This window comes from Myxine glutinosa, chromosome 12, assembly GCF_964187855.1.
Source record: "Myxine glutinosa chromosome 12, kmMyxGlut1.1, whole genome shotgun sequence".
In the NCBI taxonomy this organism is placed as follows: Eukaryota; Metazoa; Chordata; class Myxini; order Myxiniformes; family Myxinidae; genus Myxine; species Myxine glutinosa.
Window position 1 is genome coordinate 101,276,962 of NC_136272.1, and position 16,373 is coordinate 101,293,334.

Below are 16,373 nucleotides of genomic sequence, written 5' to 3' on the forward strand. Positions count from 1 at the left end.
GATAGAAAGGTTATGGACAGTATGCCATACGTTACGCCAAACATACATATGCCATACGTTAAGGACAGGAGTGGTAAAAAGAAGTGTCTTCTATAAAGATGCAGTGGGTCCAAGAAATGCCATCACTGATGAACCAAACTGAAAATAGAGTTGTATTTGGATTTCCTAGAGTTTTTTAAGCTCATGGAAGAGCTCACACACACAAACAACACAGACACACACACAACTTGATTTTCAGATCAACACTGCCACTGGCCCAGTGTGTTCCAGAAGTAATTTGTGACGTCGCCATCTTGTGAAGTCACTTTTCGTTCTGTAGTCGGTGGGGATGCAAGGAGGATTCTCTGCTCTTCTCTTGCCCACATGTAATGTGGCATGGGATTCGCCTGTGCTCTATCCTCTAAGTGCTGAGCGTCAAGCGAGGAGACTCCACCTGGGTCAGAATCGAACCACCGACCTCCCAGACTCAGACACTCTGAAAACAGCACCTGCAGTGACTCCGGTTAAACAATAAGCTGAGATCATAAACTTGTTTTACTTGTATAAAAGTAACTTGTGCAACAATGTTTTGCAAATAATGCTTTGCAAATTGATGTTAAACATCTAATTAAATAACGTCTTCTTTTTTTCAACAAGTTATTTAATAGTCCCCTACCAGTGTACCCCGGAGGGGACTATAGGTTTGCACGCCGTCCCTCCGTCTGTCCGTCTGTCAGTCCATCAGTCCGTCAGTCTGTCCGTCCATCACGCAAAGAACAGTTTTCCGGATTTTTTTCCTAAACTCTTAACGCTAATGATTTCAAGCTTGGTACATGATTTCCTCATGATAAGTTACAGATCAAGTTCGAACTTCACGACGTTTCGATCATTTTTGACAAAGTTATGGCACTTTGTTTATTCTCGAGTTCTCCTCAAGCCGCACCGCGCGCCCTCAGCCTCGTCTCGCGAACGTCAACAGCGCGACACAGCGCGTGCTTTCGGGAGGGGCGGAGCCAAGCCGAGCAACATATATATACACATCGATCATTGATCGTGAACCGGAAAATATAATAAATTACTGATATTTAGCGACTCGAAAGGTTCTTTATCACCAACTTATTTTCTCGTGCTTCTTCTGACCTGTCTGCAAGGTGTATAAATCGAAGTCCCGAGTGCGAATCACAGGTGAGCCCGTCCTGAGGTAATTAGCGATTGGGAACGATTCAGAACCTGTGGGTAAATAACCCTTTGGTAATTTCCATCAACAGTTTTCCTGACAATAATTTGCCAATGCCGGTAGGGGACATGTGTTGCAGCGCAATACTCAGAATGATTGTTTCATTTGGTATTAGGAGCAGCATTACGTGGACAATTCGTAAACTCGTTCCCAGTGCTGAACCTCCAGGCCTTTGACCCTTCTGCTTGCTGTTGGGGGTTGGCAAATGGAACTTGTACCACGGTGCTTCCAGAGATACGGAAACTCGGTTCTCTTTCGATAAATTGCATCCATATGTCCTCAGACCGGCGTGATTTGCAGCACACAGCCCCACGTGATCTCGCCCTTCGACTCATGCGTAGTGCGTGTTCTCGGCCTCATGGGGACATTACATGTGCATAGCTTTAGGGGGATAAAAACCACCCAGATTCTCAATACTATTTGCTATAAAACTCCATTGCATTAATTTTAAGTAACATTTTATTAAAACAAAGTAAATAAATTATCTGAAGGACATCGATCTATTATGTATGCAAATGATGAGGAATTCCCCCACATCTGCTGCTCTTTAGACGTCCATTCTCTATCCTCTCCCCTCCTCCCTCCGCTCAAAACTTCCTTTCTCTCCCCACTCCTTTATCATTCACCTCCTCCTTTCTACCTATCATTTATCTTTGTTATCATCATCATTCCTTACCTTGCTTTCCTCAATTTGTGTCAAATCTTTTGATGATTTTGAGATCAAAGGCCAAATGTCATCTTGATGACAAATTTCTAAAATCGCCATTTTTCATCCGATTGACTTCAAAATTGAACAGCATTTGCACATTGAGTCACAAAATTGGAAAAAACCAACTGTTTTTGAGATCAAAAGGTCAAAGGTCAACTCAAGGTCAAACTTCTAAAATCATCAATTTTCATCTGAAAAAGCATCAATTTTCATCCTATTGACTTGAAAATTAAACAGTAATTGTACAGTACCTTACTGGGAAACCAACTACTTTAAGGTCAAAGGTCAACTCAAGGTCAAACTTCTAAAATCATCAATTTTCATCCTATTGACTTGAAAATTAAACAGTAATTGTACAGTACCTTACTGGGAAACCAACCACTTTAAGGTCAAAGGTCAACTCAAGGTCAAACTTCTAAAATCATCAATTTTCATCCTATTGACTTGAAAATTAAACAGTAATTGTACAGTACCTTACTGGGAAACCAACTACTTTAAGGTCAAAGGTCAACTCAAGGTCAAACTTCTAAAATCATCAATTTTCATCCTATTGACTTGAAAATTAAACAGTAATTGTACAGTACCTTACTGGGAAACCAACTACTTTAAGGTCAAAGGTCAACTCAAGGTCAAACTTCTAAAATCATCAATTTTCATCCTATTGACTTGAAAATTAAACTAATTGTACAGTACCTTACTGGGAAACCAACTAATTTAAGGTCAAAGGTCAACTCAAGGTCAAACTTCTAAAATCATCAATTTTCATCCTATTGACTTGAAAATTAAACAGTAATTGTACAGTACCTTACTGGGAAACCAACTACTTTAAGGTCAAAGGTCAACTCAAGGTCAAACTTCTAAAATCATCAATTTTCATCCTATTGACTTGAAAATTAAACAGTAATTGTACAGTACCTTACTGGGAAACCAACTACTTTAAGGTCAAAGGTCAACTCAAGGTCAAACTTCTAAAATCATCAATTTTCATCCTATTGACTTGAAAATTAAACAGTAATTGTACAGTACCTTACTGGGAAACCAACTACTTTAAGGTCAAAGGTCAACTCAAGGTCAAACTTCTAAAATCATCAATTTTCATCCTATTGACTTGAAAATTAAACAGTAATTGTACAGTACCTTACTGGGAAACCAACTACTTTAAGGTCAAAGGGCAACTCAAGGTCAAACTTCTAAAATCAATTTTCATTTGAATAATCATAAATTTTCATCCGATTGACTTAAAAATTAAATAGCAATTGCATAGTACCTCACTGAATTGGGAAACCAACTATTTTAAGGTCAAAAGGTCAAAGGTTATTTTGAGGTCACATTTCTAAAATTGGAATTTTTCATCCAATTGACTTGAAAATTGAACAGCATATGCACATTGAGTCATTATATTGGGAAACCAACTATTTTGTGTCAAAAGGTCAAAGGTCAACTCAAGGTCAAACTTCCAAAATCACCAATTTTCATCTGAAAATCATCACTTTTAATCCGATTGACCCGAGCTTTGATTAAGATTGCCAGTCTTAATCTTAATGAAACTTGGTGGACAGGTTCAGTATGTGACAAGGACAAATTGATTCGATCTTGGTGAAGATGTGGATGTTGATACGAGAATTAAAAAAAAAAATCGTGATTTTTCAACTTGGAGAGATATGGCCAAAACGTTATAATAGCACGATATCTCCATGGATGGGTTATGACAAAACTTGGTTGATGAGTTGGGTAAGTGACAAGAACAAGCCGATTAGATTTTAGTTCAAGTCTGGTAGATACGTTTCTAAATTTCTATATTTCGGTATTTTTGTATAAGTTAACGAACAAATAATATGGAATGACGTGAGAATCTTCTCTTATTTTTTTTATTTTTTTTGTATACAGGTTCGAGGCTCGTAAAAGAGCTAACATTTATCATGTACAAAATCAAACAGACACATAAAACATATAATAAGGGGAGCGGTAGAAAGATGGGGAGAGAGGGGGAAGCACACAAACACAACATTTGGGAGCAGGGACATCGGGAGATCTGTGAGAGGGAGAGGGCTTGGGGGGAGGAGGTGTGGGAAGGGGGGGTGGGAGAAGTATAAAAACATTGACACTGCAAGGACTTCCAGGAAAGACGTTGATATTTCAAAGAAGTGGATCTGGGGTGAAATAAGCGGGGGTAGAAAAGATGAAGGTTTTGGATGGGGGAAGATAAGAGATGGTGGTGAACAGCTGTTTTAAAGACCTGGAGGGAGGCGTGGGATTGAAGAGAGTGGGGGAGTTTGTTCCAGAGGCAGGAGAAAAGAAGAATGAAGGAGTGAAGGTGAGCAGAGAGTCTTGATTTTGGCAGTTTAACCATAAGAGGGTTGCTGGCAGATCTTGTGCGACCTGTCGGAATATTTGGGGGACAGAGCCCAGAGAGAGCTGGGGGACCAAAGCCGGAGAGGAGTCGGTAGAGGACGGAAAGACCACCAACCTGCCTGCGGTGAGTGAGTGAAAGGCCCTCGGGGTTAGCTTCATCGCAGGAGATTCCAATGATTCTGAAGCTTTGAAAAGCGGGAATAAAGTAGGAAAGGAAATTGGTAGGGTGGGATTGGCATTTTTTGGGGGGGAGGGGCAAGGGGGTGGACTCGGGGGGGAGGGGATATTTGCGAATTTGTGGTTTGGGGAGAAGGGAGGCGGTGAGGTCTTGGGGTTTGGGGCGGGGCAAGATAAAAAATTTGGGTGTGGAGTTGAGGAAGCGATTGGGATTTGATTTAATCAAATAACATCGTTAGGGGCAAATTGATGGGCGTTATTTAATTATCATGGATTCTTTGTATAATATAATATTGTTCACGTCAAATTTTACATTAATTTAGCGAACATGAAATTTTCAGCGGGTACCTTCTAATATTAATCAAATTAATTTGTCGATATAAACCTCTTTAAGGTTTAATTATATAACAATTCTGTTACAATACAATACGTTTAAGGTTTAATTCCAGGGTTACAATTCCCATCCCGATTCGCAATCCCCTCCCACGATCGTGGACCGGAAGCGCCCGCAGGGCGATGGTTCGAAGCGACGTTAACGGTAAGTGTGCTGTGAGGGAGAAGCTGAAACGGGAATACAATTCGCTATGTCATTGATTTCCATTGGGGGACGAGTAGTGTTTTGATGATCCGGAGGGGCGGATTCGGACAAGTCACGGAAGGGCCGAGATTTTGTACCGAACAGTTGTCGGCTTCTTACTGGGGCCTGTACGTGTTATTCGGATGTCTTGATCGGTGTTTCGGAGAGGGGAGCGGGGGAGTTGTGGTTGGGGAATCCCTCACTCTAAGTCTAATCGCTCCATACCTAAGTGGAGGACCCGGGACCCCTCACCCCAATGTGACCGGTGCAAGAACGATAGCCCCCCCCCCCCCTTTCCATCCTCCTCTCCTTCCGTGCACTGGCAGGGAGCCCCACCCTCCGTCCATGGGCGATGCACCCACATGTCAATGTCATCCGTGCATGGGCAATGCACCCACATGTCCTCCGTGCATGGCGATGCACCCCCATGTCCTCCGTGCATGGGCGATGCACCCCATGTCCTCCTTGCATGGGCGGTGCACCCCATGTCCTCCTTGCATGGGCGGTGCACCCCATGTCCTCCTTGCATGGGCGGTGCACCCCATGTCCTCCTTGCATGGGCGATGCACCCCCATGTCCTCTGTGCATGTGCGGTGCACCCCCATGTCCTCCGTGCATGGGCGATGCACCCCCATGTCCTCTGTGCATGTGCGTGTGTGTGCGGGGGATGAGTGTCCTCCAGGAGTGTCCTCCTGAGCACCCAATGTCCTCCTTGCATGGGCGATGCACCCACATGTCCTCCTTGCATGGGCGATGCACCCCCATGTCCTCCGTGCATGGGCGATGCACCCCCATGTCCTCCGTGCATTGGCGATGCACCGAATGTCCTCCTTGCATGGGCGGTGCACCCCCATGTCCTCCGTGCATGGGCGATGCACCCCCATGTCCTCCGTGCATTGGCAATGCACCGAATGTCCTCCTTGCATGGGCGGTGCACCCAATGTCCTCCTTGCATGGGCGGTGCACCCAATGTCCTCCTTGCATGGGCGGTGCACCCAATGTCCTCCTTGCATGGGCGGTGCACCCAATGTCCTCCTTGCATGGGCGGTCCACCCAATGTCCTCCTTGCATGGGCGGTGCACCCAATCCTTCGTGCTTTGTCACCAAATGTCCTCCGTGCATGGGCGGTGCACCGAATGTCCTCCTTGCATGGGCGCCGGGCGGTGCACCCCCATGTCCTCTGTGCATGTGCGGTGCACCCAATGTCCTCCGTGCATGGGCGCTGCACCCCCATGTCCTCCGTGCATGGGCGCTGCACCCCAATGTCCTCTGTGCATGTGTGGTGCACCCAATGTCGTCCTTGCATGGGGGCTGCATGGGCCCCATGTCCTCCGTGCATGTGCGCTGCACCCCCATGTCCTCCGTGCATGTGCGTTGCACCCAATGTCCTCCTTGCATGGGCGGTGCACCCCCATGTCCTCCGTGCATGTGCGCTGCACCCCCATGTCCTCCGTGCATGTGCGCTGCACCCCCATGTCCTCCGTGCATGTGCGCTGCACCCCCATGGCCTCTGCGGATGCTGGACTCTCCTCAATCCATCTACTGAACTCATGCTGGACCCCTACCCCATCAGAGTACCATGTACCCATGCTGTACCCCCACCTTTGTCAGTGTACGGTTTGTGGACCCCATCCTCTGTGTGCCGATGCTGGTTTCCCTTCTTCATTCATGTATGCATGCTGGACCACCCATATATATATATATATATATATATATATATATGTGTGGGTGCTGGACCTTCTCCTCCACCCCCTCTCCCCTTCATTCATGTATGGATGCTGGATCTCTCCATTCCTCCACCCCCTTCTTTACCTGTTCTATCCGTGTGTGGGCAGTGAATCTCACTCTGTCCGTGCATGGATTGGGGATCCCAAACAACTTTTTAACAACGAATGTGTTTTATCGTGAATATTTCTGTGCTCTTCACGACCCCTAACCAATGTGGTAACGTTGTAAGACACCAGTTATTATTAAAATACCAGTCAACCTCCAATACGTTTGAAGTGGGATACAATATCATTCCTTTCCAATCCCTTAGGATCATTCACGGACCCCGGGACCCCTCACAGCTTCATGGCAGGACGTGTTTCTGTGCACAGTGGTGCTTCGGATGCTGCTAACCGCAACAGCCCCGCCAGTCCTCCCACGTTTCTGAAACTTCCTCTTTCACACAATGACTTCTTGGAGGTCGATGCTGCCCAGGTGCTCTCCCAACCCAATCGCAAGTGCCACTCATCCATCGGTAAGACTGCCCAGTCCTTCGTGCAGCCGCAAGGTGTCACGTCGATGGACTGCAACGAGGATCAAAACCGAAACAAGAGCCTCAAGACGAAGAAGTGCTTGGGAAGTGATGAACGACGGTCTCTATTCTCGGAGGGTGTCGATGATGCTTGGGATGAAAATTACGCAGGTGTTGAAACCATGATGAAAGGGGACAAAAGTGATGGGCCCGAGCATCCGGATAATCCAAAGGTTCAAGACGACAATGACTGGAGCAGTCGACCAACCTCAGCGTTGTCAAGGGCAGAAGTATCGGTAGATGGGGTGAGGAGGACACGAAGTTTCTATGGTATGAGGAATACTGCTGGCAGTGACGAAGACTCGAGTTGGACAACGCTATCCCAGGGAAGTGCAGGATGTAGTTCTCCAGATGATCCAGGTACTCCTGCCAGTGGATCCACCCCCACACCCCTTCCCATAGTTTTCATGATTAATCTGATGATGAGTAGAGGTATGCGCCTTTTGTGCTTTTGTTTTGCTTTTTTGTATACAAGATCGAGGCTCGTGTGAGAGCTAACGCTCATGACAAAAACACAAACGGACAAGTAACACAAAATAAAGGGAGCGGGAGACAAGATGGGGAGAGAGGGGGAAGCACACAAGTACAACATTTGAGAGCAGGGACATCGGGAGATCTGTGGGAGGGAGATGGCTTGGGGGGGAGGAAGCATGGGAAGGGGGGAGGGGTGGGAGAGGTAAAAAAACAAAAAACACATGGACATTGCTAGGACTTAAAGGAAAGAAGTCAGAATTCAAAAAAAGTGGATCTGGGGTGAATTAGCGGGGGTAGAAAAGATCAAGGTTTTGGATGGGGGAAGATAAGAGATGGTGGTGAACAGCTGTTTAAAGACCTGGAGGGAGGAGTGGGATTGAAGGGAGTGGGGGAGTTTGTTCCAAAGGCGGGAGTAAAGGGGAATGAAAGAGTGAAGGTGAGCAGAGAGTCTTGATTTTGGCAGTTTAACCATGAGATGGTTGCTGGCAGATCTTGTGCCACCTATAGGAATATTTGGGGGACAGAGCACAGAGAGAGCTGGGGGGTGGGGGAGAGGGGGGCTGAGCCGGAGAGGAGTCGGTAGAAGATGGAAAGACCACCCACCAACCTGCCTGCTGTGAGTGAGTGAAAGACCCTCAGAGTTAGCTTCATCGCAGGAGATTCCATGAGATCGTGCTTTAATCAATCTACGACTTTGATTTATTTATTTATTTTTATTATTTATTTATTATTTTCGTAGCACTGTGTTGATGTTTTTACTGAATTTTCTCATTGTTGATTGTGATATTTATTTTCCATCATCGTTCGTTAATGAAATTGCTCTTTTTAAAATGCAAGTTGCCAGTATGGATTAGAGGTATGTGCACTCGCTTTTGAGCTGTCGAACCCGGGTTTGAATCCCGACCGAGCTATAAACTATCATCCTGGTGTTTCACATGCAATGCGAGGAATCACTGTCAATCTGGATGACGCCGCACAGGAGGACCTGTCTGCGAGCACTGTTCATTGGTTGAGCCTGAAGATCCCATGATGTTCCTGAGAGGCGAGTTATCGCCGGCATCCTGAACAATTCACCCTGGTGTTGGGCTAGCGGCTAGGGTGCCGGCTTAGGATCCTAGGATCCTGGGTTCGAATCCCGGTCGATCGCTGAATTAACGCCAGGGGGGTTGACTCAGCCTGTCATCCTTCCGAGGTCGGCTAATTGAGTACCAGTTCACTGGTAATTCCCTGTTTGTCGTTAAAGGCGGCAAAAAGGGTTGGCGTCAGGAAGGGCATCCGGCTGTAAAACATTGCTTCAAAAAGGGGACCAAAAAAAACAACAACAACCACGGTTCCCGAAAAAGGCCAACCCCCGCTTTGCGGGGAAAAATGGCCTCTAAAGGTGGTTATATCCTGAACAATTCACATGATTCCTGCCACTTTTGATACAGTATCCTCCATCGTGTGATTGAGTGGTGACCCCGTCCATGAGGGTGGTTCTTAAAAATGAAAGTTAGAAAATTATTACTGCTCTAATTTCGAAGATGCATTCTTTATAGTTTGTTGAAAATTTTAGGCAGGCGGAAGAATAAGAGCAGGAATTGATATAAAATATTTCCTTTGCATTGGTTTGTTTTGTAACATGCCTGCATTTTTTAATTGAACAGTTTGTGATGAATCGGCATTGAAAAGTAAGTGACATTCGTGTTTGCAGACTGGTTTCAGGTCGTATTGAAATGTCTCATGGACAATAGAGTGTTAACTAGAACGGCACTCGGTGGAGCACAAACCTCCGCCAGTCTGAACAGTTTACGTTTTGTATCCATTGAAAGGCCGGATCTGAATTCGCTGAACCAAAATCGAATTTGCTTGTTCTTGCCACCGAACCAACTCGTCCACCAAGTTTTGTCATAATCCATTTACAACTTTTTGAAATATTGTGCTGTATATATATCTTATTACGGATCTCGGGGGTCGGCTCTCCCCTTATCAAGGGGGGATTAATCCCCTTGTCCTTTAAGCTGGCCGTCCCAAGTCCTGGAGCTATGACGTCACTTCCGGTCAGCGCTGAATAGGGTGGTATGCCGAATTGTTCCTATTACCTAATTACCAGCGCCTTCCGGGAAGCGAGGAAATGAGCCCCGCCTGAGCCGCGGCGTTGGTGGATACGCCGAGCGAAGCGAGCCGCGACTCGGGCCGTTAACAATGACTAAACCCAATTATAGCGGTTCCCAATCATGCCACAGTTACGCAATTGAAAGAAAGGACGGATGCGATCGGATTAGGGAAACCAGAAGGTAGGAAGAACAAAGATGGGTTTATTAATTATGTACAAAGAAAGAAGAGGAAACGAAAGGATGTACAGAAAAGGAAGAGGAAGAAGCAGGACACAGGGCAGTCTTAACTACACAGTCTTAACTTATGATCCCAGACAAACATACGCACTCACACGGGGATTGTAGCTGGTAGTGGAAGGTCCAGGTGGATGGTCCAGGCGATGGGGTCCAGGCTCTGGTCCCGCGGGCGAAAACCCGGCAGGCAGCTTCGCGCGTATCGTTCCCCCGCGAGCGGACCTTACATATAGCGGGGGGACTGGGATGCTCCGTATGTAATAAATGAATGGCTTTGCCAAACGCACCCTCTCCAAGGTTCTCTTACAGTGCGTTTGCAATGAGCGCCGCCGTATGTATAGTTCTTTCGCCACTGCCATGTGCACGCGAATCCTGTTCAAGAGCGCCGCCGTATATCTTCTCTCGCCAGAGACGTCGCCGCGCAGTTCTTTTAAAAGGAGCCCGTCGAAAGAAGTCGGTCAAAGGGCTTTGCGCTCGCGCTTTTATAACGCGAGCCAAGATCACTATGCGCTCCACAAAGGCCACGCCCGTCGGTGATCTTACATCAGCCCTGGTTGGCTGGTGGGGACTTACCGGCCACGCCCTGATGGTGAGTTGACGTGGCCACACCTTCTTCTTGGCGCTCCGCCCCCTTTTTCCTTGAGCCGACCGCATGGTCAATGGCGGCGCCTGAGCGAACGCTAACCAAGGCGCGTAACAGAATTGGGAGAGAGGTCGCAAAATGAACAAAAGGGCCTACTCCTTATTTGATTGATGCAACGCAGATTCAACTATTAGAAACACAGCCTTAACTAAAACACATAATAAGGAAATAACTGAGTTCCTATGGTGGCCTACGTGTTGCTTGTGGACTAACTAGGGGTGCAACCTTTAACCTTTACTGTCATATTTACAAGAGTTATTTATTTACAAGAGTGTGGGTTCTAAAACCGCAACAATATATATATATACATATATGTTGTTGCGGATCTCCAACGTCGGCCTTCCCCTTATCAAGGGGGGATTAATCCCCTTGTCCTTTATCTGACCGACACGATCCCGGGAGCTATAACGTCCTTCCCGGGCAGCGTTAAATCGGGTTGTTGGTCGAATTTGGTCCTATTACCTAAGTACTAACGCTGACCGGAACGAGGAAATAACTCCCGCCCGAACCACGGCGTTAGTTGGACATGCCGCGAAGCAAGCCGCGATTCGGGCCGTTAGCAGGTACTAAACCCGATTATAAGCGGTTACTAATCGTGCCACGCTTACCCAATTGAGAAAAGACGAAGACGATCGAAATAGGAAGAAACCAGGAAGAACAAGGAATTTATTACACTTTGTACAAATAAGAAGAGGTAAAGAAGAAGAGAATGTACAGGGAAGAGGAAGAAGCAGGTACACAGGGCAGCCTTAATAACCGTCTTAACTTATTCCCTGGACACGGGCCCGTTCACTCTCAGACTCACTCTCAGGGTCACTCACACGGGGTTCGTAGAAGGTGGTGTTGAGGGTCCAAAGGTCCACAGCTCGTCCGGTCCCCGACTCGTACCGTGCAGATGGTGGGATACGGCAGGCAACTCTCCCCGTGGCGTAGGCGCGAAACGGACAATTATATAGCGGGGGATAGGTAAGCTGGCGATCAGACGGCGTACGTAATATGTGTACCGGCACCTTTACACGCGCTCCCGGTATTACTATGATCGATCCAAGCGCCCTTCACCAACGTCCTTCTCAGGCTGCAGTTCTCTGCAGCGTGTGCCGCGCGCCCGCCCTTTGTAAAATGCTTGCCACAGCGCGTCTCTCCCTCTCGTAACGACTCGACTACGATCAGGTCGAGACTCGAGCGCCTGTCTCATAGCTTTGATCAAGCCCTCTCTCTCCTCGCTCATAACTCGGGTACAATGTTCAAGCCCTCTCTCTCTCCTCATAACTGTTCAACAGACTTTGTGAGCGCCTCTCCCTTCTCAGAACTCAGGTGGGGGCCTCGCGCAAGGGGTTATATCGCCACGCCCAGCGAACCCTCTCGAATCTGTAGCCACACCCTGTCAGGCGATGTCACTCGAGCCCTGATTGGCTGGTGAAGGCTTACCGGCTCCGCCTTGATGGCTCCTTGACGTGGCCGCACCTCCACCCTTGCGCTTTGCCCCCTTTTTGGGCCTTACCTCGTGGCCTTTGGGCTGGTTTGAGCGGAAGCCCAACGAGTTCGCGAAGGCTGCTGGCAGCCTAAAGGGGGAGGGCGAAGTAAAGACTGGCTAGCGCTTAATGGCGTCGATGGAAGGGAGGCTGCAAAATTGAACGAATGGGGCCTACTCTTATTTGTTTTACACAATGCAGATGCAACTACTGGACATGGCCTTATCTAAACACATACTATGAAATAACTAACGTCCTAAGGTGACCTACGTGTTGCTTGTGGCCTACCTATGGGGTGCAACCTTCAACCTTTAATGATGTTACCGGTGTGGGTTCTCAAAACCGCAACAATATATATATATATTGTTGCGGATATGGGATTTGGCCTCCATCCATATCCGCTTGTAAATATTCCCCTATTTCCCCAATACCCCCCAACTATCCCCAATCCCCCATTCCCTAGTCCCATTGCCTGTAAATAACACTCTGTAGAACCGACCTTCCCCTTTTTCCCCCATTAAATGTCATGCCCAGGTCCACCGCATCTCACGTAGACAACTTTCGGACATCTTGCTAGTTATTCTTAGTCTATGTCAGTTAAGGACTCGTTTCCATTAATTCTGACTCTTCGTTGCACCAGAATGTGATTGTATGGCACCAGTAGTGAGTTTAGGACCTCCCCATACCTCCTCCCATCTTCCCCATGAAACAATAACAACAACAACAACTACAACCACAGCGGGGGCGGCCGCGGTGCGGGGAGTGTGCGTCCTCACACCGGCTTGGTTAGCCGCCATTGCCATGTGCGCCCACGGGGTTACCACGAAGGGGCTGGCTGTCAGCTCCTCGTCAAGGGCGGAGCCCGGTAACCCCCGCACCCAATAAGAAGCAACGGGCCGATTCCATCTGGGGCGGAGCTAACGAGCCGAGGGCGTGTCACTCCCCGCCGGATATACGCAGCCACTTACCGGACGTGACGTGAGATGCGCCCCCAGCTTGGAGAAAGAACGTCACCTAACGCTGACGCTGAGAGAGACCTCCCGCATCTCTGGACCGGACCGTGTGGATCCTGCCCCTGAGCCAAGGTGCACCTTGAGCTATCAACTACCTGCCCCTCCTTGCCATCAGTCCCTGTGTGAGTCAGTTTTGTCCTGTTTATCTGTGGTCTGTCGGGGCTAATATAAGACCGTGTTTAAGTGCCCACCTTACTGTGCTGTACCTCTGGTCGGTGTAATCTAAACATATCCCATATTATATCCTCCTCCGGAGGTCTTGAGAACTGTACCCCTGGTGTCGTGTCATTTAATCCCAGCCGTTGTGTCCTTTTCCTCAATTGATTTAGCATAGCGCGACTCGGCCAACGTCCGAGTATAATCGGGTAAACTGAGCAGACGCGGTCATACCAAACCGCTCGGTAAACCAACATCCACAACCGCGTCTGTAACAATATATATACAGTGAACCCTCGTTTATCGCGGGGGTTACGTTCCAGAACCCCCCGCGATAAACGAAAATCCGCGAAGTAGCGACCATTTTTTTTTATTTTTTAATATATATTTTAAAGCATTATGAACTCCCCACACTCTTATTAACCTTTCCCATACTCTTATAAACACTTCCTATACTCTTAAACACTTTTTACACTCTTAAACATACGTAATTTTAACAACATATAAAATTCTAATGGGTACTCACCATTGAAGATACTGTAGCTACCCATGGGTTCCCCAAGCAAGACCAGCATCAGAATCTCCTTGCTCCAGCCGGTGACGTCACCGGCGGGGATTCCCGGCGCGAGAGTGGCTGGTCACGTGACCGCTAAAGCGTGCCGCGCTTTGCGGGTATAATCAGCTACACCTGTTGATCACGTGACCACCGATTCACCGAAGCACGCCACGCTTGAGAGGCGTGGCTTTCGGTTTCTGGTTGTGCTTTATAATGCAGCCCGATAAATGGGCTTTTCAGTGTTCCCGAGTTGGTTTTGAGAATAAATATCTTCTCGGACGAGTTTGTGTCTTGCCCGTCATTTCGTCCGTATCAAGCAAGAGCCCCGGCTCTTCAATACTACAACTTGCGTGATGAAGATGATGATGAATTAGCTGTGCAGTACTGATGACGATGAAGGTGATGACGATGATGAATGTACTGGCGTTTTCCATACGCACGACTCTTTGTCTACCCTTCTACTGTACACTATGTACAGTATTTTATTTCTTGTAATATGTTTTAAATACTGTATTTTTCTTATTTCTTTACGTTTTTTAATTTTTTAGGCTAGAAAATGCTTATTTTACCACAAAAATATTTAAAATAATAGTATATAAAAATACATTTATACCGCAAAATCCCGCGATATAGCGAAAAATCCGCGATATAATTTTACATATACTAGCGAGAAAAAACCGCGATGTACCGAATCCGCGAAAAGTGAACCGCGATATAGCGAGGGATGACTGTATATATATATATATATATAATATATATATATATATATATATATATATATATATATATATATATATATATATTGTTACTGTCGCGGTTAAGATGTTATTTTTGACCGAGCGGTTGGTATGACCGCGACCTAACAGTTCCCCCCCGATTCTTCCCCAACTCACCCGATTCACCCCAAACTTTGGCCGTATCGCACCGCAGCTGCCCAATCTGGAAAACTCTAAAACGACCGAATGCAAAGAGGAAAAGGAATAAGACGAGAAGACGGACAGAAGAGTAATGGGATTTATTATTTACACATATAATCAAGAAGGAGCAGTCACGATTATGTACAGGGACACGAGACGCAGGTGACACAGTGAATTCCTTATACAAGCTTAATTACCTACCCAGGACAGAACAAACAAAGACGACTCACACGGGGAATTGCAGAGTGGATTGGCTGGAAGGAGGTGTGTGGCTGGAGGGGGAGGACGGCACGGAGCTGGCTGGAGCTTGATCCCGCACGGGACGTCGGGCTGGACCTCGACGGCCGCTGATGCCTCCGATCCTGTCGTGTGCGCGGGATCACGGGTCGGATCACGGGTCGGATCTCGGGTCGGATCACGGTCAGAGCCGACGCGCTGGTGGGGGGTCTGGCGTGACGGGTTCTCTCCTCTCTCTTTTGTTTGTCCAACCACTCTTTCTCCAACGCAACCACTCAACGCAACCACTGAACGCAACCACTGAACGCAACCACTGAACGCAATGGCTGACCACCCCTGACGACCAACTCAGCTCTTGTCATGGACCTCTCTACGCGCTCTTGCTCTGACGACCCAGCTCTTTCCGTTGTACTCATCTCTCCTCTGTAAAAGCTCATCTGCCTTGGACCTCCTCTCGTCTCAACGGCTTGGGCTCCCTTTCGTCTGCCGGTAAAAGCTCATCTCCTTTGGACACGCCCTGCCTTGGGTTATATAGGCCCCGCCCCTCAACCTTTGCGAACCTCCCCGATCGCTCTTCCTCCGCCCTCTCTAGCCAAACCCCTGTCTCATGGTTGGTCGAGTGGGGCTGGCTCACTCCTCCCCTCTATGACGAGGTGGAGACACGCCTTTCTTCTCCGACCCTGCCTCGTGGTCAATGGCGGTAATTGGAGCGGAGGTAGTTTCTAATCGACGAAAAGGGGGAATGGAGGTTTTGGGAATGGGAATGAAGGGAATCTATCTCTTTCACTTGGTGCAATGGAGTACTTCTATTAATGGGAGACACAGCCTTACCCTAAAACACAGAATAAGATATAACTATTGAACAGGGGTATTCTATGATTGGCTGTGGTGTGGATGCTTTATGGACTAATTATGGGATGCCCTTTGATCTTTACACAGCTCCGGAGGCAGGAGGCGCAGAATAACCAATAATAACTAGAACGGGCACTCGGTAGAGCGCATACCTTCGCCGCAGCTACTGTTCTGTACTTGCCCTTGACCTTGACCTTTGACCCGATTGCTCCCAAAATCTAATCAAATGTGTCCCGTATAATAACCAATCATCCCACCAAATTTCATGCAATTCGGTTGAATACTTTTTGAGTTATGCGAATAACATACACACACACACACACACACACACAGACATACAAATCATAACTTTGAGTGAAATACGATCGAGTTAAAAATAGTCAGAATTTGAGC

The 16,373-nt window shown here is 47.3% G+C and overlaps 1 protein-coding gene across 1 annotated transcript in view; it reads left to right on the forward strand.

Annotated features, from left to right (window-relative positions):
- Positions 1 to 4,941: 4,941 nt before the first annotated feature.
- APBB1 (amyloid beta precursor protein binding family B member 1) overlaps positions 4,942 to 16,373 on the forward strand; it is a 68,693-nt gene continuing 57,261 nt past the window's right edge. Inside the window, exons 1-2 of the mRNA XM_068132197.2 lie at positions 4,942 to 4,992; positions 7,070 to 7,690. Coding sequence (XP_067988298.2) covers positions 4,971 to 4,992; positions 7,070 to 7,690 — 643 coding nt within the window. The 5' untranslated portion in view covers positions 4,942 to 4,970. The remainder of the gene's footprint in view (positions 4,993 to 7,069; positions 7,691 to 16,373) is intronic.